This window comes from Syngnathus floridae, chromosome 11, assembly GCF_059516105.1.
Source record: "Syngnathus floridae isolate MCC-2025c chromosome 11, RoL_Sflo_1.0, whole genome shotgun sequence".
In the NCBI taxonomy this organism is placed as follows: Eukaryota; Metazoa; Chordata; class Actinopteri; order Syngnathiformes; family Syngnathidae; genus Syngnathus; species Syngnathus floridae.
The window spans coordinates 13,148,337-13,175,929 of record NC_142423.1 but is presented as its reverse complement, the minus strand read 5'-3'; the positions used below and the strand labels follow the sequence as shown (position 1 = coordinate 13,175,929).

Sequence of the window (27,593 nt, the reverse complement as noted above, 5' to 3'; positions counted from 1 at the left end):
GCTTTCTTCCCAATGAATCCACCCAGTTATGTCAAAATGATCCTTTTTATATCATCTAAATGGATATCAATGAATAATAAACACACACGGACCAGGAAACCTTTAAGGTAGGACATAATGCATCCTCGAGTGGAAGTAATAGTAATCAAAGTCATCTGTGTTATAAGATTTATGAGCTTTATGGAAATTTAACAGGGGAGCATGCTACACGTAATCTGATCATTTCTTGGTGAAGCAGCATGTGGTTCTTTGCCCGAGGATAATCCTGAAAATTCCTCAAGACCAAGAGCAATTTGTGTGGATTCCGAGATACGAGCTGTTGTCCATTTTTGCTCGTCATATAGTTCTTCCAAAGAACATCTTCAAGGTGTTTATTGCCACAACCAGTTTACCGTCAAACTGAAAATTCCATGTTGTGTATTTAAATCACATTTTCCTGAAAGTCAGCTAGCTTAATATAATAAAATCATAACCAGGCTACCAGATAAAGTCAAAGTCAAAGTCAGCTTTATTGTCAATTTCTCCACATGCCAAAGACACAAGCGTACGTGCCTCAGTCTTAATAAGTAGACATACAATATATGATAGGAATACTCAAAGGCATGTTTTCTTTATCCTCTGAGAAAAATGACGACTATTACTGTTTATATTATACCTCAGCCGCAGCAAATGCACAATGACCAATGAATGAAACTATTCCAGGATAATACGTCAAGACAGCTGCGACGTTTACCGTTTTGAAGTATGCTTCCACTTATTGCAGGCTGCTTCATCGTTTTGAATGAGGTTCATAATGCCCCCCCTTCCTCAAAAAAGCATCAAAAAGCCAAAGAAAAATGCAAAAGCAGGCCTAGAGTTAATCCTTTCATGAGAGTTTCACATTTGAAATTCAGTCGACATCTTAAGAAGCTTTACTCGCAACAGTGTTTCGCTTTGCGTCTTGTGTTGGCACCTCCCACCTCTTCTGCCCTGATTATTTAAGTCTTCACAAGTCTCCCGAGGAAACACACACGCTCGCTAACGATGCATTTATCTTCCTCACATCAGCGATCGTGGCCAGCTCGCCGATTCACGTTTTATCTTTCTGCGGATAGCGTGGCCGTGAAATGCCCATGGTTCATATTCTCGGGAGGCCGCTTCCCTGAACCTCCTCTTGTAGTCTCACCTCGTTTGTGTGTCTGTGTTTTAACGCTTTTAGAGATCAAAGACTCATCTGGCATCTTTAATGGATTTTGATTTATTCCGAATAATTAATGGGATTTTACGGGTTGCAGTTACTTGTGGTCCTGATAGTTGTGAAACTGGCCGACTGTCAAATCGATTCTAATTTGGATCGACTACAAATTCATTCCCCTCTTCTGCATATGCGCCTGAATTTGGTCATTAAAATGGATGCATAAATGCATTCTAAAATAGAAATATTCCACACATATGGATTTTCTTGACAAAACCTCAAGAAAAAGAAGCTTTCGTTCCACATTGATGTTTGTAACGTTGACAAGCCTTGCAACTCATTCGACTTGATTTTACTGGTAAGTGTGCACACCTTGCCGCCAGTCTTAAAAAGAACCACCAGCAGACTCCATTTTAGGGAAATGGTCTATTTTCAGTCCTTGATCGTTTTGATGAATAATGTATTAAAACTTAAATAAGCCTTTTTGAGGGCCGACGAGGGAGGATGATTCGTCAAATATTCATTTGGACTGAATATTGGCTGTAAATGTACCATTTTGTTTGCCTGAATAAGTGCAATACTATGAAACATTTTTGAAAATGAATTAATCTATGTCAATTTAACTTGACCGTTGGAAAAAAACCTTGAGCAGCGTATGTTTGCAAGCCATGCTTGGAAAGCGGAGCCATGTAACAAAGCCGACCGATGACAAACGAACACTTTCCTGTCAGGTTGCAACAAAGGTGGTCATAAATCACAGAGCCCCGCAGCAAGCGACACACATGGGTGGCGCTTCGTCGGCGGATGTCTTTTGTTTGTCCCGCGTGCATTTTGGCAAATTGCCATTATTAGTGCGACAAAGACGAGCACGGCGCCCTCATTAGATGGTGTCGTTCCCTCAGCTGAAAACAAGCCGGAGCTCTGCCAGTCGCTAATATGTGCCAATTAAACACGTGACCGCACCACACAAATGGACTTAGGTTGAAGACAAATGGATTTTTCTTTGTCTCTTCAGCTACACTAATAAATTGCAATTTCAGTGTCATTAAAAGTGATGTAAAGCATCCGTTGCATGTTGCCATCTGCATAAATGATCGCAATTCACCACCAGGGAGGTTTGGTGCTACAACGCGGGCCTCTTGATGAGAAAGACACATCTTGCCCTCGCCACCGCGAGGAAAACTGATATGACCTTTGGTGCGATTCGTGGCACGCACATGGAGGCCCGTTCTAGCCTGGGCATATGGAAAGACACGGCCGGTTTGGCAAGAAGGCAGCGCGTGAAATTCATGACGGGAGCACGATTGGCTTGCGTGGGAATGTTGAGCTTGCGCAAAGCAGAGTGGGCTGCGACTCCTCCAGACGTGAAGCGCCCTGACGAGTGCATCATCCGTGGAATTTGCTCTTTTGAAAACTCCCCATCCTTTCCTGCATGGTTTCCTCCAATGGCAAATCGTCATTCCTCTACCCGTATGTTGCACTGAATTGCCCATAATGCCTTTCTGCACCAACAGGAATGAACCATTAGACCTTTTAAAAACAAACTGCAGCCTAGAATATGCACTCCTGTTTCTCACAAGACACACACATATATATATATATATATATACACATATATATATATATATATTTACTTATATATTCTTTATATTTATATATGAGTGGTTAACAGAGGTTAGTATCAGGTTCAGCTTTTGAATCTGGGTTCCAACACTCCTCTGTAGAAAGCAAAGTCAGCATTATCATCTTCAAGCTGTCATGCTGAGCACCTCTGCTGTCAATGCAACAAGACAAACGTTCATGACTCCAGACTGCTGTGTATGTGGCTTTGTGTCAAGTGCGTATGTGACTTTGTATCAAGTGTTAGGGATTTTCTCAAAGCGGAGGATAAGCAAAGGTTTAGTCATTCAACTTGACTCTGGAGACAAGAGCCCTCCAACATCGCTGATTTGATTAGCATCTGTTAATGAGCACGTTAAGAATGCACTCATGTGACAGTACGTCAATGCGTGACTTTCTGCACCGTATTGGGTTGTCATTACCTCGTTCTCCTTGGCTTTAGCTGGAATAGAAAATGGAGCAATTGGACTGCAGTCACCTGACAAACAACTGAAATACAGTATCAGATTGAAGACAATCCATTAAGGTTTCTTTGTGCCCTGGAATTCCATAGAAACCTAAGAATGGGTCATTCAGTGACAGAGAAGGCGAGGCTTTTGACTGTCCAATGTCCACGTGTCCTTCGGCAAGACACTGAAGCCTACATTGCCTCCAAGTCGGCATTGTACATGACAAACACTTCTTTATCGCCTTACCTGCTTGAACATAGAAATACTAAAGGGGTACAATAGACCACCGCCCACCCCATCATGTCGCGGTCAGGCCCACCTTTGCTCATTTGTGTTGAATCGGATTCAATATGTGTAAGGCATTGAGGTCGTGATATTTCACTAGATAAAATAGTTTCTAGTCTCGCTATGATACGGATTCTCACGGATTGTAACTTGATGCGAGGTTAGCTAATTTGGATTCTCAATCATTCATCACACACCAATTAGTTTAGGCTAGAAATAATGCACTTTCGATACATCTCCAATCTTTTTTTTCGTGACAGAACATAGATGGAAAGATAGCAGGTCTCAGGCCTCACAAATGACAAATACAATCTCACATCTTTCAGAAGGTTCTTCTGGAAGAGCGAAAGCCGCAGCCAAGGGGGTGTAATTCAAATCTTTTCTTCCATTTCTCACCCCCCGAGGTTCTCATGTCATTTCATAGTAGTCATGCTGCTGTTGACATGCATCAGTGGAGACCGAAGACGGACACCGGCAACACCAACAACATTTAAAGCAGGGGTCACCGACCTTTTGGAAACTGAAAACTACTTCTTGGCTAATGCGAAGGAAACCCATTTCTAAAAAGCACTTTTGTTAGGCAAATGATAAATATCAGCATGCAACGCTTTACAGCTATAAGCCATCAGATAATTATTGATCTTATGCCAGCTGTACCAAATTCGGCTATGTAAGCCATTCCACTACTCGAGGTCCTTCCTGAGATGTCTATTTGCTAAAAGGCAAGCTGTCCGTCCTTTGCAACTCGCAGAAACATTATACACACTAGTAAACACAGGAGGACTGTCGTTCGCAACCAACAGTCAGCCCATTATGAAGGATGACTTGAGACATCTTTGTGCGCAGGTGGCAAAACTTTACCAGATGGGACGGAATTTGAGTCATTAGCCGCGTCTTTTTCTGCTTTACACACTTAAAATCCATGAACATCTTGTGGTTTTTCCTTCAAGTTCCACATTAAAGTGTCCTTCATCCCCCCCCTGCGCGTGTCTTGGCAGGATATTTGACTGTTACCATCGAGCCGCTGCCTCCTGTAGTGGTGGGTGAGACCGTGACCCTCAAGTGCAACTTCAAGACCGACGGGAGGCTCCGGGAAATCGTTTGGTATCGGGTAAGTGCAGCAGTGCTTCTGTCATTCGCTTTATTCTGACAACACATAAAAGAGTAAGGTGTCAAATCAAGTTAATTTATATAGCCCTTAAATCACAACAAGACTCAAAAGGGCTTCACATGTGCAAAATTGGAAATTATTCTCAACATACCCTGATCTTAACTCCCAGGAGGGCAAGGAAAAACTCCAGGATGACCAGTCTACGATGGATGCAGAGAGGTCACATAGAACACATAATCATAACATAAACAATCCAAATAAAAAGTAGATGTCCATATTCAAAGTGACGAGCTGCCGGAAGGTGCCCAAGAAATCCAGCCATTTTCAGTTTGGGTGTCACCTAAATTGGGGCAGGGCAGAGAGCACAAACTCCAGCCGGATCGGCCAACACAGGTTAATTAAAGGCCATAGCATAAAAATGTGTCTTTAATCGTGTCTTGAATGTTTCTACTGAGATAGAAGGTGCATTCTTTTTCAGTTGTAATTATGAGCGAATATTAGAAGCATCAAAATTATTCCATTCATCGACAACTAGTCAATTATCAAAATAATGGGCAACTAACAATATAACAACAATAAACACTAATCATGGGTGAGATGGTTTAGTAATACAAGTTAATGCAAAAAGAAAACTTGATGGACGAGTCGATAGAATAATCAAATCTAACAATATTCGACAGTGATATTCCCAGTTCAAACGGTTACAATCACAAATAAATGGAGCCAACGCAAGCTATCTAGCAAACTAGCATTAATTTTCCGAGATAGATATCCCACCATGCCTTTAGTGAAACCCCTGAAGCCCAAGGTAACTAGTCAGTTCAAGATGTGCCCGCTACAAGTAAGCCTGCAAGTGGATGATAGATTTTCAACACCTGGTTAGTCACACCTTCTGGCTCTGATTGGTTGTTTTCCCTCGGGTGCCGGAGTTTCTTGCAAATCCAATTGGAGTCACAAGCTGGGGTCAGAAAGGGATGATGTTTATTTCCAAAGCATTTTAATCATGTACTATGAATGTTGGCTCAGACTAACCGTTCAAACAAATGCATCAAAAAATGATTTGATCAGACTGAACCATTTCATCAGGACCTTTATTGTGACGCAGCAAGTCCGTCTCCCATGTGCACAGTTCCTCTGTCATGTCAAACTTGAGACTTTTACTTTAGCCAGCTGTTCAGAGGCGTCCCTGACTGTCACCGCCGTTGCTTAATAGTTCACAGCTGGCGATTCGACGGTTATTAAAGTCCCGAGCGGTTTACTATGCCGCGTAACTGCTGCCAGTAATTAAATTTCTGTTGGGCAGATGAAGAAGGAAAAAAAAAACACAGCGTATGCCTGTAGGAGTTTATTTTGGGCCATAAAACCACTGCATGAAATTAATACGCGTGTGTTGGCTGATTTGCGGCCTCACATTCTTGCCTTTATAGCTTCAACTGCTCAATAACACCAACATGGATTATCTTTGTCAAAACAGGAGGAGTCTTAATGAGGCTTGCGCGTGCTTCACGCCAAATAAGACGATTGTCGTCGTCAGACTCTGTGCTTTACTGTGGTTGTCTTATTTTTTGCACTTGGGATTTAAAATATTGCCCGATGTGGATCATGCAGCTAGGTCACTTGGTTTTGAATACAAAGCTCAGCTGTATTATTTCTTTCCTCTTCTAAATTGAGGTGGGTGTTATCATAGTCACCATGGTTACGGTAAGCTTTTTTTTTTTTTTTATGGCTACGGCACAAACCTTAATCTGTGTTTTGGGCAAAAGTCTCCCCGCAATTGCTCTCGCAGCAAACAACAATCAGCCGCTGTGGAGGTCTGAAAGCACAAAACCAATTTGGACTTGCAGCTGGAAAGGAGGGCACAGCTGCACCCCACCCCACTCCACCCCCCTCCTTGCAACACTCCCATTCATCCCCCATGTGGGGCTCAGCTATTCACCTGTTGACCTCATTCATTGTAAACGCATCCTTGAAGTATTTTTGTTGATTTCCTTTTTTACAACATGCTGCATTTCAAATCAACGAGACTGCTTTGAACGGGCCCGATTAGCATTTGGCCTCATCAGGATAAGTGACAGCAAAGTGTCAAAGGATGGCATGTGAATAAAATGTTTCCGTTGTTGGCTGACCAGCGAGCGTCCCACCCCTGTGGCACAATGCCGTGATCTTGTTGTGACAGAGGAAGCAATACCCTACACTTGTCCACTAACACTATGATTATGTGGATGATTCAGCTTGCTCACAGTGACACATCAGTACCGGGATCATGCTTTGCCGTACGACAGTCACAGTGTCACTCGAGGGCTGAGTCATAGTGACAGAAGAATTCCAACAGTCATTTATCATCACTCTTTTCATAGTTAAGAATGCGACAATAAAATATGTTGGATGCTAAATCTACGACCCAGAACTCTTTTTGATTATCTACTTCAGAAACTGTCCTTATATGACTACGATACTTTATATACAACTTGGATAATAGTAGGGAATAATAGCAGAGTCACATTGAAACAAAATCATAAAAAAAAAATGTTGGCAGTCCAACTAGTAATATTGATTTTTCCGAGCAGAGTAAAAGCTACCATTGTATTCAATAACACAACATTGTTAAGCCAAAAATGAATGTTTGTTAAGTCATACTGTGAGTCATAAATTCAAACTAATACAGCCAAAATACTGCATTCAGGTTGTCTAAGCTGGAGATCAGCCCATCAACACATCAACCAGAGTACATCGCTAAGACAGTTTGTACTTTCTTCTGTCTGCAATCATTTGAGAATCGGCCTCGTCAAGGTCAGAAAGAAGTCACTACTATACCACTCATGACATTCCATTATGCCATGCCGTACATCATTTCATCAGACGGCGAGAAAATCGTGTCCGGCTTATGAAGACGGCCCCATCAGAAGGCTGCGTTCTCACGAGGAATGTGAAGAGGTGGTTGCAAAAAGCGGCCCCGTCGTCTCTCGGGTGGCCTCGACTCAGCATAACCATCGATAAATTATAAATCAGCGGCTCCGGCTCGGCTGGCAAACTTTCTTTTAGTCTCAGCCTTTTATTTGACTAAATAGTGTTGACTTCTCGTTTTACCTCCGGTTCCAGAGGAACCCGGGCTGACACTCACCTGGGGAATACTTCTGTCTAATCGAAGCTCAGCCAATCAGCCCGACTTGCGCTCAGACGGAATATTTCATCGCCGGCGGCTTCCGCATTCTGACATATTCTGTTTGAGGATTTTCAATGCTTCCAGACTGCGGTCGGAATAAACGAGCGTGCGCGTCAAGATAAAGATGATCGCTTTAGAGAACCTTTTAAGCCACAATTAATCACAACGCTCTTCAACTTTATGTGCGGAACAAGAGAGATAACACTAAAGGATTTGGGTCCCTTTCACATTCAACACTTTTCCATTTTGTTCCCAGCGGGCGTATGAGTTTTTTTCTTTTGCAAAGTGAAATGTGAGGACTTTCAAACTTGACGCTTGCCTTTTCAACAAATTGAGATTCAATTTTGACAAAATTATTTGGGCACTTTTCAGTCTGCAGTATTAGAGATAAAATGTTCATAAATAAAACCTTGGGCCTTAATAACTCGGCGCCAAGGTTAAATTAGTTTGTGTAATGTTTGACAAAGTGCGACGTTTCAAGTTTTGTGGAGCGGCCTCCACCACAGTGCGGAAACAGATTGCAGCCATTAGTCACTTTGTAGGCGTTGCGCTCTCCAAATGCGGCGTTTGCCGCCGTTCCTCCCTGCCGACTTCTTTTCCGTGATCCTGTCAGCTCACAAACCTTACCCACGTGCATTTATAGCCTCGCCGCCCAGCTGTGTACGGACACGGGCCATCTGTCTTAATTGCTCGGAGAACAACACAAGGATTATATTTGGAAACATTTCCACGCGCTGACCTGAGTGTAAGTGCAAGCACAGCGTCAACATCAAGAAAAAAAAATAAAAACAAACGGACAGTGGGATGAGACACTTGATGCCCACACACAGGCTCAGTGCATCTTCTTTGGTCCACAAATTTCCTTTTGGCCCACATTTGGACAAATCCAATTAAGGATGTTTACAGACAGGGTCCAAGCTCAATCTCGCATCCATGCAAATGACTTGTCCGCTGACTGCCAAGAAGCACATGAGTGTGTTACCTGAGGCCAGTGTCACGCTTGGCTTGCTGTCCCTCGACTGATTTTCAAATGTGTTGTTTGGTTAGTTTTTTGAAATGCCGCCACACAGTTCAGCTAAGAAGAAAAAGTGTCGATGACGAAGAAGTAAGAAATTCAAATGATAGGAAAAGCAACCCAGAAAATCGAATTCAAATTTGTGTTTTACTGCTCTAAACGTGCATCGGTGACTTGAGATGCAAGTGACACGATTTACTTTTTGGTTTTTCTTGCGATTAAAATTTTTCACATTACGGTGGCAGGAAACTGATCTTATTTAATGACACATTTTGGAGTATACATCCTCGCCTTAGATATTTAATCCAGCTTTTACTCGAAATTTCAGGTCATTGGATTCGTCCTATTTCAAAGGGGCTCGCTGTACTTTCAGATACAGGAGTTGTTTGTTTTTCCTAATCCTGTTTCTCACTTTGTGGAGAGACGCAGGCGTAGGCCCACTTCGAAGCCAAGTTCAAAATCTGCAAGAAAGGGTTGCCCAGGCAACAGTCAGCTCGCTCACCATTCTCCTGCGGCGCCAGTTTGGGGGTCCAACTTGGCGCCGATGCTTCGCCCTGGGTAGAATTGAGTGGGAAGCGTCTCCTGCACACTGAGTGAGTCATGTGACACAACTATTCGAAATATATTTTCCACATCTGTTTGGCAAATAGGAGAAAATGACCAACCAGACTGCATTATAGATCCATTTCTAAAGATTCGGGCAAAATTGAAAGGAGTGAAGTGTTTTCACGTTAGTGGTGATATATAGCGGACAGGCAACGTGAGTACAAAATGAATACAGTAGATAAAATATGTTTATTATATAAGAGGAGCAAAGAAGTACGACTCGACGGCGAATATGGAGCCCCGAAGGGGAGACGCAGTGAGGCGGATCATTGCATCGCCACCTCCCTCCCGGGAGGCAGTTAAGCAGCCTGCTCTACACGGATGATAATTACACATTTCATGTCAGCAAAAGAGGAGAGCGGACCTCCTTTTCATCCCCAAATGCTAATAGCAACAAGGAGAGCGGTCGCGGGCCACTAATGGATGCCACTGATGTGAAAATGAGATGCTTTCTTGCTCGTGCCACCCAGACTAAATAATGTCTTCTTTGTTCCTGCTATCTCCAAGTACAAAGCGCATCCCCTCCGACTAATTAACGAGATCATTTGACTTTTCCTAAAGATGCTTTTGCTTTTCAGCTCATAGCAGCAAATAATAGTTTACTCAGGATTAGCAAATGAAATATAAACAAATCTCCTCAGTGTGTTAGGTGAAATCCTAGTGAGGTTCTCGATGAAATAGTGAAAATCTGAAACATTCTAGTACTTTTGTGATTGATAACGTGACGAATTAAATTGCATGATGGCAAATGTCTCGCAAGCAGTTGCATTTCATTATATGTATATATAAATAGTATTTTCGAAACATTTTGGCACCATTCAATTCAATGGCGAGAATTCCAACTAACTTATTGCAAGTGTCCCAAGGATTTTCATGAATTAATCACCTACCACACTGCTGTTGTTTTGATTCTTTTCTTTTTCTAAGCTCCGTCTTCTTCCAAATTTATAATCCTCAAACCCAAATCATCCCGGCTTTCAAAAATCCATTCTTATCACTACAGAAGGACCAAACAGAAAAGTGATTACTTGGTGATTAGGAGTGGATCAGAGCACTTTTTGTGGCATTTGCATTGGATGTGGACATCATCTCCATGCCAGATGAGCTTCAGAACACTGTTCCCATGGTTAGTTTTTTGGTTTTTTTGTGAGCCGACGACTAGCTCTGTGAAGACCCCCTTCTTGTGTTCAAGATGATTTTTCACACAAATTAATCACCTTTTTCCAGACCCAAGAGGATCAAAAACCCACCAAATATTTCAGGGCTTTGTGGTGACTCAGTAGTGCCCTTGGAAAGTTGAAAAAAAAACATTAATCACAAAGACTGCATGAAATCAGTCAATTTTGGATAAAGATTGTTTTGCCTATGCAATGGCGTCAGAGTTTGGCAATCACTGCGAGGAGTCACCTTGAAAAAATGGAATGTATTAATTCAGACTTGCACTTCAACTTCTCTTCATGTGTTTATTTAAGAGAAGATAAAATCTCCTTTATTGAACCCTGAAGTGAAAATTAAGTGAAACAACAGCACAGATCAAGGCAGCGCACAGCAGAAAACAAAAAACAATCAAAACAAACAAAAAGAACAATCCAAATATCTATTAATAATAACTGCAAACATTCAGAGGGAAGTATTTAATGGGCCTGCTAGCTGCTGTGCTGCAGTCCAAAAATTGCTTTTATTTCCGAAAAGGAAATGAATTGAACCGTTTGAAATTGAAATGGTCAGACAGACAAGCAATTTCTCTTTCATTTGGAAAATAGAGAAATTTCGGTTTGGGGTGACGATTATGGGTCCCGCTCAGACGTTGAGCAAAGGATGTCGTGATGTAGCAGATGGCCAATGCTTGGTCCGTGTTTCTTAACAGTTCAAAAATGAGCGGCTTTGCAAAGATCAAATCTGAAATGTTACGTAATTAGCGGCTTTTAAGTGAATGTCTCAGCAATCCGGGGATTATCTTGCAAGAAACAGTCGTCAGGCTGATAAGTCACTGATTAATTTCAAGCAAATAAAAAAAAAATTGAAATCATTCTTACGCGACTTCAAATCAAAATAGAAAATAGCCCCCCGTTGGTTTCAATTTGATTTTCAAACAGAGTCATGACGCTGATACGAATCAAAAGGCGGCTTTTAGTTGGAAGAAGCGAGAGTTGATTCGTGAATTAGGCACTGGGTATGCATGGCGGCGGCTTTGAAAATGATGTAATCGCACATTTATGTGATCCAGTCACGCAATTGCATCAGAGGGAAATATTAACAGTCCATGATGCAACATTTGTGCAGCAGCAGAAAGCTTTTTCCTCGAAACGACGGCGCCTTTGTATTTTATGAGCCCAAATAACGGATCAACGTTATCAACGTGGATCCAAATGTTTGCGTATTCAAGGACATCAGCTGGTGGCCTCTGATCCACACGTTGGGTGGGCCAACCTCGCTATCAGCGGTCTGATCACTTATCAGCACCTGCTAAAGACCGCCGGTTAATAAGCATCGATCGGGGAACGTACGTCACATCTTCAGTCACACGCCAAGATGGTAAATATCTGAAACAACTTGATGTTGTTTGACTTTATGCTCGTCTTTGAAAATCCTGATTTGCAAATCGTTGCATTGAATTGTGAAGCACGTTTCTGTCGGTATTCCCAAATGTCTCGGGGATAACCCCCGCCCCGTCTTTGTTTTCATCTTTGTTGTTGTTGCAGCTTTTGATGCCATTGAGAAATGGCTTCGGGCTAAGATGGCCTTCTCCAAAAGGACTCGCTTGATTCTGTTCACGCATCAAAACACACTCTTTGCACCGACACTCAGCTTTCTGGCATCCGCAAGAGTCGATTGATCCAATAACAATGTGCCTTAGAATCATGTGTGCCTTTTACATGGATGTCAAATTGAAGTCTGACTCATTTTCTGGACTGGTTTGTTCATGTGAAGTCATGCACCTTAAAACCCTGGATTGACATTTTCCCAAACTGATGTGTTTCTTGAAACTTCCCTTTATAATCCGTAAAATACGGTAGTTGGATGGTTTTCATTGAACCATTAATTTCGACAAGACAAGGTTCATTAATTAACCACCGTTTGTTTCTGTTTCATCCCAAAAGCAACTGCTCCAGAATATAATTCTGCCATGTCACTGTTACGGGAGTGTGTTGCAGAATAAAGTGCGAGAGCAAGCGCTGAAGACTTCTCTTGAAATTGATGCGTTTTGAGTCTTCTCAAATGACCACTTGTCACGCAAAGCACTTTACGCTCCGACTTGCCGTTCTGTGACATGCGCACGGCCCGATGCTTTTGAACGTGACATTGTTTTGAGATGGCTTTTTACCAAGCACATTTCGCAATCTCCCGTGACGGCCGCTTGAGTGTTTGTGCTAATTTAACTGAAATTCCAACTAAAAGTGTCACTTTGGGTTTTGTTCACTTTCCTCAAATGTAATTGGAGTTTAAAAAGTCACGTGAGTTGTCAATACGTTTATTCAGGGGATCCAAAGAGTTTTATAGATTCCAAAACGTCTGGGCATTGATTTCATGTCGAATCAGGCAAAGATACTCCATTCCAGATTAACAGCACAAGACTACCAACATTGCCACACTATCCCGAGTAACGCACGACCCCTTCACTAATTACACTAATAATGGCGAGAAGGTCCACTGGCACTGCGAGAAGCGGGCCGGTTTTGCAGCCAAGAAAAAAACAATTAGCGAGAAGCCTCTCCTCCCCAGTGAATTTAATGCGAGTGCAGAGAGATAGCTTTTCTAATAGATTTTGGTCGGTGTAAAATGAGACGCTGACCTCGAGGTTTGAGACTCTTAACTGCATCAGAGGAGTGGGCCCCAGCGGGGGGGCCAAAGGATATTCATCCAGGACATCACAAAATTGCTCCTCGTGGTCATTAACGCCGAGCGTCTCCGAAGGCTCCAGATTGCATCACTCCAGTCGAGTTCCTTTTTTTTTTTTTACAAAAACATAGCGAGGGCCCCCAGACATGAGCGCGAGGCTCTGCGCTTTTAATCACTTCAGCTTGTCACGTACTTTCTTATTTTTACGCTGGAGTCAGGACTGAACAAATGGCGCTGCGAGTTCATTGCCCTCCTCATCAGCTCGCCACTTTGCACAAGTGCACTTGTTCTGTCAGCCAATGAGCAATTTGGACACCTGGAAGAACGCTAGAGATCACTTAAAGCAGTGGTCAACACTTCATTTCCTACCCTGATGGCTTTTCACAGCGTAGATTGTACAGTCGAGGAAAACGGGCAAAATCAGCTTGGATCGAAAACTGACTCGTGAGTCTGTCATTTACACAGTTGAAGTATGAAAATCTAATTTATATTTCCTAAAGTTTTTGTAGTCAAAATTCATACACAGTTAAATGTCTTATATTTATCCGAGCCATTGCATGTGTCAACATTTTCCATTTCGGAGAAGCAAATCGAGTCCGAGGGTTGTCAAGGCCCCATCAGTTTCAAAAATTAGCATTTTACAAAGTGACCTAGACTCATAACAACCCTCTCCACATTTTCAGGCTTTCAAAACAACAGGTGGTGTATGTGAGTACGCTGTGTCACACGAGAAGCCTCTAAGTAGAAAAAGCACTAAGTGGTACAAAAAAAGGCTTTTCTGCAAAAACATGTTTTTATAGTCCAACAAAGCCATCACAGGAAATGTCAGCCAAGCTTCAGCAGCTCTGGCAACTTTAATTGGTCAGGACTGGCAAGGCTTTCTCTGTTGACCTGGACATGATCAGAACCGCCCACATACATGAACAACTATTTGTTCCACAAAATTGTCCTGATTTAGTGGCCAGCAGGACCCATTATTTTTTTCCTTGATCAAAACCGCTGTGACTTTACAAAATCTTAAAAGTCAACCAGAATCCGGGAATTGAAAGAGAAGACTCACAACAACCCAAATAACCTTCAGGTCACATAGAAACTACAAATTGTAAATATTGATACGAAGCTGCTCAAAGTTAAGGAACAGCTGAATCTTCTTGCGCTTGATGTATGATAAATGAACGTCGCTTTGAGGTGTCCTAGTTAAGATAAAAGCATTTTGTTTGCGTCTTGATTTAGAGCGGCAGCAACAAGTCTCAAGTCTCGATGTTGTCGGGGAGAAAATGCTGTTTGGTATGGAAGCGACAAGGCTTGCATTGCTCTTATGAAATATAGATATCGTGTCTGGAGATATTTTTATTTCACACGTTACTGCTGTGACTGTTCATTCAGAATCCCAAAGCAGCACCGCTGTTAGTTTTGGAAGGTGTTTGGTCTCTCGACTTTATCACAGAGCCATAAATTGCTATTTAGATGATAAATGTCAAGTGGGTTTGCTTTCTAGGGGTAGAAGAACAAGTGCTGCTGTATTTCACATTGTTGATGAACTTTTCAGCCGACTGAAATCTGCAAGATAGTTAATCCAGACGGCGCCATCAGCAATGTATAGCATTTTACTTATTTTGACAGACAATGAAAGACTAGGTCGGAAAACGCTCATGGTTGACACGTCAGTAAAACCACCATGAGCAAATGCACGAGGGCATGTCGTCAAACTTACTCAAAAAGCTGGAGAGGCGATATGAAATCCTCCATTTTTTTTTTTTTTACAAGTGGATAAAAAGGCGCTATAAAAGCATATGCTATGCTAATTGGGTCTCCATGATTTGCATTTTGATTTGTGGCATTAGCAGTCATTTACCAACAAAATGGCTTACTGGGGCTTAGCCGTGTTGACAAAGTAACAGTTGAGCGAGCGCCACTCGTTCTGCACCGTGTACACAAGTCCAAAGCACATTGGAAAAATGCTCCTCACTCCACGCTCTCATAAACCTCATATTGCATTATAGAAATATTTTCCAAATCTAAATGATTGCCAGTAGAGGGACAGGGAGAGCAGGATGATTTATTTATAGTCGGCCCAAAGTCAGAAAAGGTTTGCTTTTGCCAGCATGCTCTCGCAAGGAAGTCCCCAATTAAAAACTACATGTTGTAATCTAGCTGGATATAAGCCCGACATAAGTGTCCTGACGTGAGCAGCCGAGCGGAAAATCACTCGTGGATAGATTTCCGCAGTGCCCTTGACCTCGCAAATATATTATGTTCACAAAGTGGCGTCTACTTTGTTACTCTATTATTATTTGAATGTGAGAAGCAACAACACAGATTGAGTGCTCTATTTTTTCCCGATGTGGGTTGCGATTGTATTGTAGTGAGTTTTGTGAGTACAGGGAGAAGCGTAAGGTTAAAAGGGCAAGGCTGAAAACAGTGCCCATTCGGCAGAGTTGCAGATCTGGCATCCAAAGTGTCTTGTTTACAGCTCTAATTACACCATTCAAATGGACACATAAAAGGCCCGGCTAGGCGGAAAAGCAGTCACGATTTACAGCGTCAGATAAATCTGTCGCTCGGCTTTCGCAATGCATCCTTCGAAAGCTGCGCGGCTATCTCCGATGCAAGCTGTCGCCTCAGCACTATCGGAGCCGGAATGGCGCCCGAACGTACAGCACAAATTAATTTTGAGGATAAATAGAGTTGGTTTAGCGGTGGCGCTAGTGATAGACTGATAAAGTGAATTGTAAAGTGGCCGAGATGCGCCGATAGGCTTCTGGCTTGCCGGCATCCCCGGTGGTGACAAGACACAAAGTATGATTGGATCTGTTCATATCACACCTGCTTCAAATTCATTCACTTTCACAACTTTAGGCACATGTAAAAAATATTCAGCTTTCACAAAAACTCATGCTCAACCTTGAGTGACACTTTAAATTTTTTTTGCAGGATTGTGTTGATTCAATTCTTTACATGAATTTCTCATTGCTTGATGCAAAACAAAAATGTAATGTTAGTTGAGAACTCAAGTGCAGGGAAGTATTTAAAGTGAGACACGAATACAGGAGGTTCTCAAACAAAATAGAAATAAAAAAAAGTAATTAAGACTCAGGAAAAGATTGAGCAAAGTCTAACATAATGCAAAAGTATTAAGGAATCAAAAAGCGCACACGACACTACAGGGTGGCACTTCAACAGACTTGCAAGCTTTGAACCGACGGGCAACTCAATACAAGACAACAAGGAACACCTGCCTAGCCGGGGACTGCATTGACGAGCACAACACATCCAGCAAAAAAAAAAAAAAAAAAAAAAAAAAAAAAAACCAGAGATAAAAATGAGATCAGTTTCTGCAAGGGGAAATGAAATTTGCAGTCCAATGCAAATAAAAGTTGTGTTTCCAGAGTATGTGTTGACATTGACTGCATTGTTATGCAATGGCACCAAGGAGGACTTTTACGTTTGACATTAACAAGTCAAATAAGAGCAATTCATATGAAATGCTTGGTTTCTTAGCTCAGCAGAACACCGTGCCCGAGTCATCCTCATAACAGTTAATTATGAGAGCCTGCCGCTCCAATTGACATCAAGCATGTCTTATTAAAAATGGAAAAGGGCCCATGCCACATTAAGGAATTGAGAATTTTACTCATGCATGAAATGAGCCCGATGCCGAGTGTCGCGCAGACAGCAAAACGCCAAGACAAAGCAAAACGCAAACTTGTCGTTTCTAACCGGCATAATCGTGTCGCTCAGTCGAGACTTTTTCACACATGCAGTCATCATTTTTTTAGGTGGAAATCATAAACACCTTTTGTACTAAGTTTGGATGTACTGAACAAGAAAAAAACTCCATTTCAAGGAGCGACATGCTACCCAAGTTGACCGGTAATTACTCTTATTAAACGAAACTCCATTTTAATGGATTTGTTCTCCAGAAGTGGGCTATTTCAACTTCATCCCACACAGAAACTTCAATATTTTATTTCCCAAGGGTAAATTAAATTACCCCTGTGGCTTATTGCATTTACCTTTTTACCTTCAAAGAACTTTTTTCTTTCAGATGATACTTGTCTGAGAATTGTCCCAGTGATGAATATCCCCACAATGGGAACAAAGATGACACTTTATCATAATAAACTCAATTATACAATTTAAAGAAGGAGGGAAAATGGTCTATTTTAGCATGGCGACGCTCTCCCCAGCTGCTTTTGTGATGAATGGCTCGGAGAGCGCTCCTCGCGCATTCGTCAAGCAGCACTTGCAGGTAGCGGCTGCGGGGGAGAAAAAAAATAGGCAGGCTGCAAAAATACGCGGACTCGTCTCGCCCGCAAAGGCCCTCGGTGTCTTTTCGGAGCATCTGCGTTGCACTCCAAATGACCTCTTTTGAACTCATTTGATGTATGAAGGAGAAAATGGCAAATGCCTCATTCTCAAAACTGCATTGCTAGCAAAATCAAAATGAAAAACATATACGGTACAGGCAAAACTTTAAATTTGGTGCAGTGCGTTTTTAAAGTGCATTAAGAACATTGAGGGAAGTCAACGCAAACCGTTGAAGTGCTGTCAATGACCTCAATGATGTTCTGTTAAGTTCACCAGAACGGCGGCTCGTAAACAGGGCTAATGGAGCTTGAGAAATGTTTTAAAAAGTGCATTCTTAAATCATCTAAATTTAATCACCTTCACATTCTAGTGAGATCCAACCCAAAAGCTGAACAAATTGAAACCAACATTGGAGCAGCAACGCTTGGCTCTACACTTTGTCACCAAGCTCCACCCATATTAAAAGCAAATTTTCATCACCTATCACTTGAGGAGACCTGCTTGTGATTGGATCTTATTGAGGCAAATTCTCCAGTAGGAGCCTTGGGATTTGCACCAAAACCAAAACATCTGACTTCTTGTCCAATTTTGCACATGGATCTTTTCAAATGTCATGATATTGATTGATATGATAATTACTTCCCTAGGTATAATAAACACAATGATTCCAATCTTAGGCAATTAATAATTCTCCAATGTTATCAGGATGCAATTCTACAATGGAGCAACCCTGCTACTGCAGCCCAGACTGATAAATACTTATGATTCAGGAAAAACAAAAACTATGTAAATGCTAATATAATGGCCCCTAGACTGCAGGTGTACCTAATGATGTGGATTGTACGTGCTCTTTATAACAAGCAACACGGAGAAGCCGACCTAGTTTGCTGCGCTCTTCACCTCCTTGCAGCTGACGGCCCGTCTCGCTCACAATGACTGCTATAATAAGCACGCCTGCATGTCTCAGATGGTGTTCAATAACTCGCTTGCATAACGGCTAAATGCCCGAATGATGCCTCCAAAACGGCCTCCGTCTTCCCCACGGTGGCACACGTAACCCACAAACGGCATCTGGACCTCAACCTTTTTCCTGCTCTAATATCACGTCGGAAACATTGCAAAAAAAGCTAACGGTGAGTATATAAGGCTCAAAAAATCTATTTTTCCTATCTGGAGAGGCTAAACTGGGGCTTAAACTGGGATTTCTGACAGCCCCCTCACTCGCCAGGTGTGGCCCCATCTCTCCTCGTGATGGGAAAAAAATAATCCTTGGTACTACTGGCAATGATAAGGGCACATTAATGAAAGTATTTAAATGAGTTCTGTGTCAGTGATTAATAGACAACCATTTTGAAGTCACAAATCATTATTTGACAAGTGTTCCCATAAGTGGCTTCGACTGGGATTAGTATTTGAAAAGTGGTAGGACAGCTCTTATGTCATAAATCAAAGCACTTTACAATGTTTTTACGACGTGAAATTTTCATGTGATATATCCAATGTTTTAATAATTTAATCTTACAGGATAATAAAATGAGAGAGACCCCCAGATTTGCTCTCACTCCCTCACTCCACATCCAGACTTGAAGGTCTAAATCTTACGAAGAATTCCACCCTTTGATTTGTTCTTCTGCGTACGGCAATTATCACCATTTTACCAAAAGACAATGTCCCCCTTTGCGCCTTGCCACACTTTACACGCTCCCCCCCTCGCCTGTTTCAAAAAGACCCATAATGTGATAATACCATTAGGCAAATTAGCGTGGATAGGACAAAAAAAGTAGCAAGCTGCTTCATGACAAAGCTCTGATCATCTCCTTTGTCGCAGCATGTCGCAGGCTGCTAATGAGCGGCTCAATAGGAATAAATCTCATTAAGACTTTTTTGTTTCATAATTATTTTTAAGAGTGAAGCAGCTTCTCATTGGCATTCGCGACCAGATTTAGTGATCACAAAGAAAATCGTGTAAAACCGTGATTCCCTCATGCAAATTCAATGTACACTTAAAGAGTTGCTAATTGTGGGTCTCCTTAGGAATATTTCCAGTTCACTATAATAATAGACTTTTGCTATTTGCGGTATCTAGCAGTGGACTGACTCGACCGTATTAGGCCTCAGTGTGGTCTCGTGGCCTGCGGTGATGATAATGCAAAAATTCAGGTTGAATCTCTCTCAGTCGTCCTGTGGCGAATCGGGCCCGATTTCCTCCAGCGGCTGCCCGTGCTGCTGCTGCGGCTTTAAATAGCGTTTGGCCAGACGGGCAGCTGGAGGAAGCTTTGTGTTAACGTGCGGCGTCGAAGCAAAAGCCACACCGCTGCGTCTGGAGAGATCTCATGCAGGTCTCCCTCATTCTCAGCCACCTGTGGCAGCCTCCCCTCTCAACCCCGAATGCGTTATCTGCCGCCGTCCAGAACAGAGAAGGTGACGCCGCTCTTGCATGTTGGGGAGGCGCCGTGCATTGTGTGTACGGCGTGGCCTAGATTCTGCGAAACCATCGCAGAGAAGCTTTCCCCTCCTCAACTGATGCTACTTTACGGCAATCAAATGCTATTCTTTGTCGCCGCACCCCCTTCCCGATCGAATTTCCGTCCGCCCACGCACATCCCAATCTGGAGCCTCTTTGCAAGCAATTTGAATCGGGGCAGAGGGCATACGCAGATGGTTTGTATATTGACTTATATCAAGGTTTGTGAGGGCTTTGCCTGAAAAAATAAAGAAAATTTTAACACTACTGCCACCTATGGAGTTGATGAGCAATTACAGCCCCCCCCTCCAAAAAAAATTAATTAAAATTGATTAACATTGCTTTGTTATGAGTTAAGGTAGCACTGTATTTGGCCACAGGATAGGAAGAAGCAATTTCATGAGGGCCACTACTTCCTTGTTGTTCACATCAAAAACGACCTTGTGGAGCCGTTATAATTGTCATTGAAAAATTTTCAAGGACGTAGTTGATGTGTACTATTTTTAGTCTGCGACTCGACTTCCGTGCTAAGCGTTGCTCTGCTATAACGATTCCTCTGAAGATGTATAAAGATTGCATGATTTAACCGTGGTGCAATCAGGCGATGATATTGGTAATGGCCTACTTTGGTTAACATATGAGCTTCTGAACATATGAAATGTGTTTGGCTGTGGATCCACTTCTCCCCTTTTGTGCCCAGTTTGCAGCCACCATTATTGTTACCTTCACTTAGCGCCCGCTTCTATTTCTGACACTGGCAAAATGTCACTCTGTGCCATTTTGCACCGGTGCCATTTGACAGCTCGCTCATTCGCTCGCTCCGGTGAACGAGCTTTCACAGTGTCGGGAAAGGCTGAACGCCATTGGCCGCTTTGGCTCGCCTGCTGTCAAACTGAGCACGTGCATGCACGTCCGTTCAAATAAATGGGATTTTGGAAATAGCCATGATACAAAAAAACCCAAAAAAAACGTGATGTGTGAATGCATTTCCAAAAGGTCACCGCTGACTGAGATGCATCCTAGTCCAGATGTTCAAGATGTAAAGGCTGCACAATTTCAAACAATTTCAAAACACGATTTGCTTTTAGTGTTGGGCCATGTTTTGCTTGCCAAAAGGAAGCCTTCCGATTTCTTGACTGATTTTAAGAACAAACAGTCACAGGTTCTTGCAGGCGCCTGATGAAATCTGCCAAAGCACCGTCAAATTTTCGGAGTTTCAAACTATCAGTCACTTCTTCCTGGCGACTGGCATGAAGCTAATTTACCGCAAATGGAAACTCAAGCCAATGTGACTCGGACTTGCGTTGACTCGAATCACTATTTTGATCCCCTGACAGGAACTAGGAGACTTGAAACTTGATCAATACTTGGGAGTAAAAGACGTGGGACATGACTTCAGACAAAATGATTTGGTTGAAAGATATAAAAGAAAATAGAAAATTGATTCTAATATGCCAGCATTGCAAATGACAAGATGTCAAGATTGTGAAGACCGTCAGTCAACCCCTCAAAGGAGTCGACTCAAACCTTACTTGACTTGGGACGTGCTGAAACTGGAGACTTTGTTGAAACCTGGTCCCATCTCTGTAATTTACATCCACCATCCTACTTTTCGTTTTTGCTTGCTAAACCCTGAGCCAATTATTTTTCTCCAGATCCAAGCGGTTCTCCGTAAAACACTTGGTTGCTCTTGGAAATATGATTTGTCTTTGTCTTTGTGCGTACACCATAACGGCGAATCAAGACATTATTTACCCGAGAAAAGGGGATTGGCTTGAAGTGAAGGATACCTTCTAAACTAGAAAAAGGCAAAGATGGCTTGCTTCCAGGCCCACCAAACAATTTTCTTCTTCAAAGCGGCATTAGTGGCTCCATTAAAATCCTGTCAGCCCTTTTTTTCCTTTTATGGCAGCTTGAAGCTTTCGGCTAAGAGAAGAAATCACTGTCATTCACATGCTAAGTGACCTTAGCAATCCTGTGGATGTTAGTGGAATGAAAAAAAAAAGGATGAGAGCAGCCTTTAGAATATCTTCCTCGGAAAGCCATTATTTGTGCAGAATGCAACACTCTCAATGCCAATCGTGTCTGCAAGTTCAACCGTGTACACACTGGAGAGACTCCCGGATGCCATCCAATAAGCAGACGTTGGATGGGCCGGCGTTGCTCCGATCTCTGCAGACGTATCATTCCAGAACATTAATCAATGAGGCAATTACACATATCTCTTCCACTGTGGGCCCCGTGGACAACAGGTTGTGTGCTGGCAAAGCTCAAGGTGCAAAAAGGTTGGCCCCGCCCCATCCATCAGCAAATGAATCACAGGTGTCCTGTCCTTTCTCCCTTTTTTTCTCGCTTCACAGGTCACGGACGGAGGCACCATAAAGCAGAAAATCTTCACCTACGACGCCATGTTTAACACCAACTACTCTCACATGGAGGACTACCGCAGGCGCGAGGACCTGGTCTACCAGTCCACCGTCCGGTAAGCCTCATTTCAACAGTAGAACTTACCCTCCAATATCTAGCTCGACGAGTTTTCTGCACAGAAATACGATACCCCATTAAAAAGTGGACTTCAAAAACCACCAGGAGAAAAATAATAAATGTCCATATACCATACGGATACGCTCCACGTAAAGACGAACACTGGCGGAGTTTGTTGGATCCACATTTACTGACACAAATGGCCCTTTTGGAATCTTTTTCAGTGAGATGCTCTCGTATAACTTCAACTTTGCGTGCATTCAGCCCACTTGCACTGTTTGTTAAGAGCATACTGTCGACTCCAGTGAATACATTTGCATAAAAATAGTGAGAATGAGGCGTATAGAAAGGCATTTCACGTCACGACTCGTTCGGGATTGATATTCTTGCCGACCTGAGGTTGAAATTCCATCAGTAATGAGGACATTGTGCTTGGGTAAACACTAATTACAGACTCTGTTGAAGATAGAGGCTTCAACCTTCAGGAATTAGCAAAACATCTGGCCCTGGTGTTCTTTTAGTGGTACTTAAATCCTTGTTAAGGTCCGCACTGCATACCCATGAACACGTTTCTATACGAGTGAGTTCGAGTTAGACAACGAGAAAGTGGGTGTCATCTCCTTGGAAACATGTTGTACGCAGATTTCAGGGTTGTCTTGGGTCTCAAAGCAATGGCCGACATCTGCTTGAATGTCTACTCGTTTTGAGATCCTGCTGCTTTGGTCCACACGTTCAAGAAGTAGAGGAAAAATGTCAAACATGGCTGCATTTGAATCTGGCTTTCTGTTCTAACAACACCCCTCGTCATTATGTTTCATCTTTTATGGTGATTGTGTTTACGTCTCTCGAGTGTGTTTTCTGGCATTGTATTCACAATCTTGCTTGGTGCAGTTGCCCAAGTGAGGATGATTTATCTGGACAAGCCTACTCTCCCTTTGCATGATTACAATGAAAACGCACACAGAGTGAAAAGAAGTTAGATTTCAAAATAGACATGCAGATAGCAACCAGGCTGCACTGACATTTTCATTTTCACATTTTAGGCAGCGCATTTTGCCTGTGCGGTCAGTTCGGGAAATTGATTTTGCAGCTGTCAGCCATGCCACGCAATCTTTCAAAGCTACTGTGGATGTTTTTCTCTCTCTGTTCACGTGCCGGCGTCCAGATTAGTTATTGGAAAGATAACAGCACTTGCGTAGCAATGATGACACTCAAGCTTTAGAGGACCTCTTGTGCTTAATCTCAGATTAGGACACAGGAAGTACGCGTGGCTCATGTAAAATCACAGTGCGAGTTTTTACGCCCACAAGAAACAATTTCAAAACGGCTCACTGCATTTTGCTTATGTATTCAATGCAGGTGTTCACACTTCATGACTCAATTATGATATACAACAAATTGTAGCCAACCAGGAAATTTTACATGTCATTTGGCAATTGGTTTATGCACACTTTCAATTCGAACGGGAAATGAACAAGAATGCAAATTGAAAAATGGCTGTTGTCAACAGACCAGTCAAAAGCCTGAATTGTCAACCCCTGTGATTCCGATTGCTCCCCTGACGAAAAGGTTTTCCTTTATCTGCACGCTCATTGCTGTTTTGTCTACATGTGTCTGAGCGGCGGGATTGAATTAAGATTTACAAGGCAAAGGAATCACTGGAATGGTGGTGTTAATGATTCCCCCACTCCATCCAAAAACTTCTCTATTTTATCACCAAGCACATTCCCCTGCATTCGTGCAGGAATTGAAGCTCTGAATTCACCGCTTAGGCTAGCAAACAACAGAGCCGAAGCTTTGTGGCGAAGGAACAGAGGGACGAGCCACATCAGCGCTTTGTCTAATCTAAATCAAACCAATCACACATCCCTCAGCGATTGCTTTCATTCTCCTCACCGGTTTTGTTTTGCGTTCTTCCCTCTGGGAGACACACCTGCTGTTTACACCCCTCTCGATGCATGTTGGAGCTAACCTGCATCGGGGGCTTTTCCATCCATGAAGCTTAAGGGCAGAAAAAATATCTGACACCGTGCTTGTTATTTTGATGGAGGGATTGAGTGAAGGAGCCGCTCTTTTTCATGCTCCATTTAGTCAGTCCCATATGCTTGCATTAGCGGGCGGCCGAGGAACTCGTGCGGACAGGCCTCCTAAATAGAAAAGAGCTTTCCAATACAACCCCTGGGGAAAATCGATCCACCTCTGCAGTGTTCTGTGCACGGTTCACCCAGAAAGGATTTTCTTTTTTATTCAATACCTTTTCACACCTCGACAAACCAAAATATTAGCACACGGAGACTGACGTGTTGAATTTGTTCTGTCTCTAGGTTATCTTATCCTCGATTACATCGTGATTATTGGGTTGATCATGTGTGGAAGCACTTGTGGCTAAAGCCAAACTTTGGGGGAGTTTTTATAATCTCACCTGGAGTCAAACGGAATCAAAACCATCAATCAGTGTTTATTCTGATTTTGGGTGGGTTGGTCATCTTCATAGCCCCAAAACTCGTACATTTGTTTGACTGAAGACTGCGTGTCATGTGATTGCAGCAATCAGTGAGTCATGGGTTCAGGTTAGGAGACTTTTGTAGCTGTCTCTGAGTTGAGCAAGTCCGATCCTCGGGAGCAGCTGTCCTCCCTATTTTAGAAGTGGCCCTCCTCAACACATCTCATCAGCAAGATTGGTAGACGTTTGCCAACAACCCCGATCATTTGAATCAGGTACGTTGAGGGAACGGGCAGAAGTTTCTTAAACAGGTCCCACAGCGATGCCCGAGGACCCGACTTGAGGTTTGACGGTTAGGGCTTTGAGTTAATCTCTTCAAACCCTTACCCTAACTTTTAACTCAAGGAATGTGCTGACACTGACATTTAAGCTCAGTTAAATCTATTCATCCATTAACCATTAAAGAAGAGTCTCATCGCCAGTCATCTAACACATGGCATCATAACTCATGTGAAGAAAACTCAATAAAATTGTACAATATTTATCAAGGTCCTGATTCTCACCGGCAAATTCGTAGAGTGCACCGATCAGTCTGTCTGAGCTCTGAGTGCCCTTTGCGGTCTTCTCGCCATTCTTCTGGCTCCTCCTCACCTTGATTTTGTTCATCTCTTCTTTCTTGTCTCAGTTTGAATCTATGAATGCAGCAGTCATGCAGGACCGTGGATTCCAGATCGGGCTTTGTGTGTAAAAACAAAGCAACGGGCTACATCAGCGTTTACTTGGATGTAGCCAGCCAAGACAAAGCCAATTAGCTCCCCTCCGGAGAGACTCACAGTGCTATGCTCATCATTTTATACGATGGCGAGAGCGAGGAAAAAAGAGACTATTTTATACTTATCCCTCGAGGAAGAGGTTGATACAATCTCACTTCATGTCTTGCGGTGCTCACTCTTTGGAATATAGCTACTTTAGTTTTTCAAACATTTGTTCATCATTTCAATAAGTATTTGCTTTTTGCGAGTCTTATCTCATCTGTGATGCTTTGTGTTGTCTTAGCATAGACGGATGGAGGCATCGGTGGGTTCATTGAAGAATTTGGAAGGATGGGAATTTGCTTGAGAGGTTGAGACAGACCTCTTTTTAACTGATATGGCCTCTAGTAAGTCTGTTGGGTCTTAACAGATCATATCAAATAGCATATCTTAAGAAGGAACGTATGATCCAAAGGAATGCAAGAACAAACGAGAAACAAAATTCAAATACTATCAGTGTGTAAAAGGTTACCGAGTCGTTTTCCAAGTATTAGAAACTCAAGCAACAGGATCATTCAAAATTGGAGAAAACTGGGAACAGTTTTGGACTCTCCCATTTGGGTTTCTCATCGGGATTGAGGCGATTGTGCAAAACCATCAGAACTATCCTTCCCGCTGCCCATTCCTACACTCTACGTATTCTGTTCAGCGTTGTGATGACGCCGGAGCAACTAATCCCAGCTGTCTTTGAGCGAGTAGCGCTCAAATTCGACTAAGTGTAATTGATTCACTCCTGATGATTGCCGTCCGTGGATGAATGAGAAGCAGCGGCATGAAGGTCATACATTTTGATAGCAGACAGCAGATGTTGCTGAGGGACGTCTGGATTTTGGTACAAGTTTGGAATGAGACTGCTTGGAATTCATTCGATGTCTTCTTTGACTCTGATGTGCTATTTTCATTACCGCTACTGCTATTGCGCCGAGGAAGCCTAATTAGCATTTCTAGCCCTTGGTAAGATGTTGAGGGAACGGACAATGCATCCTAACAGTGACAAGGATTGCATCAGGGGAGTCCTTCTGCCGGTAAATACACGCATTCCGTTGCAAACAAACCAGAACGAGTATTGTTTCCAGTCGTTCTGTCCTTGAACAATCGCGGGTGAGTCACCACAGTACTGAAAACTATGGTGGACCAGCAGCAGCTGCGGCAACAAGGCCGAGATAACATCGAGTCACTGCGGATGACCTTGTCGTTATTACTAAATATTTATGTCCTGTGCGGGAGCTCAGAGACAGTGTCCGGTTCCATTTTGGAATAACTAAGATGAAGACACGCTGTATCTGTTGTCAATGCTGATTATGAAATATATTTATCCGTGTGTCCCTCAAAACAGCCCAGTACTCTTGAGACTACATTCACTTTTTGCAAACAAACAAAAAAGCTGGAAGCAAAAGCTGGTTTCATTACAAAGTGCAGATAAGCTTGGCTGGAAAATGTGAAATTTCAGGTGGCCATTCTGTGTAATAAGGCTTGTCATGGTTTTGTGGACTCCATGACAATTCTTGATCAGGGAATTATTGAGGAGGAATTGACATGCTCTCCTTGTGCTTGTTTTTTTTTTTTTTATCCAGATATTCCAGCATCCTCCCCTACTCCAAGATCAAACATGTATTGTCTAACTGGATTAACATGAATGGAGTTGTTTGGAAAACCAAAGACCGGCTTTAACTCACAATATTTTCCCAGGCTCCCGGAGGTTCGCATCTTGGACAACGGACCGTACGAATGCCATGTGGGCATCTACGACCGGGCAACTAGGGAGAAGGTCGTGCTGGCATCAGGGAATGTTTTCCTCACCGTCATGTGTGAGTAC

At 42.7% G+C, this 27,593-nt stretch overlaps 1 protein-coding gene and 1 long non-coding RNA gene across 4 annotated transcripts in view; one reads left to right on the top strand and one right to left on the bottom strand.

Moving 5' to 3' along the window:
• Positions 1-27,593, top strand: part of igsf21a (immunoglobin superfamily, member 21a) — a 95,180-nt gene that overhangs the window by 26,286 nt on the left and 41,301 nt on the right. For 2 of the 3 annotated variants that reach the window (XM_088389901.1, XM_088389902.1), the window contains exons 2-4: positions 4,527-4,639; positions 22,399-22,520; positions 27,467-27,585. In XM_088389901.1, coding sequence (XP_088246027.1) covers positions 4,527-4,639; positions 22,399-22,520; positions 27,467-27,585 — 354 coding nt within the window. Of the gene's footprint in view, positions 1-4,526; positions 4,640-18,519; positions 18,708-22,398; positions 22,521-27,466; positions 27,586-27,593 lie in introns of those variants that run through there. The other variant, XM_088389903.1, reaches the window with a different exon arrangement.
• On the bottom strand, positions 1,537-5,503 carry LOC148391204 (uncharacterized). Its single transcript, XR_015861329.1, has 3 exons — positions 5,422-5,503; positions 4,791-4,839; positions 1,537-4,674 (listed from the first exon to the last, which is right to left on the bottom strand). It is a non-coding gene; the product is annotated as an uncharacterized LOC148391204 (long non-coding RNA).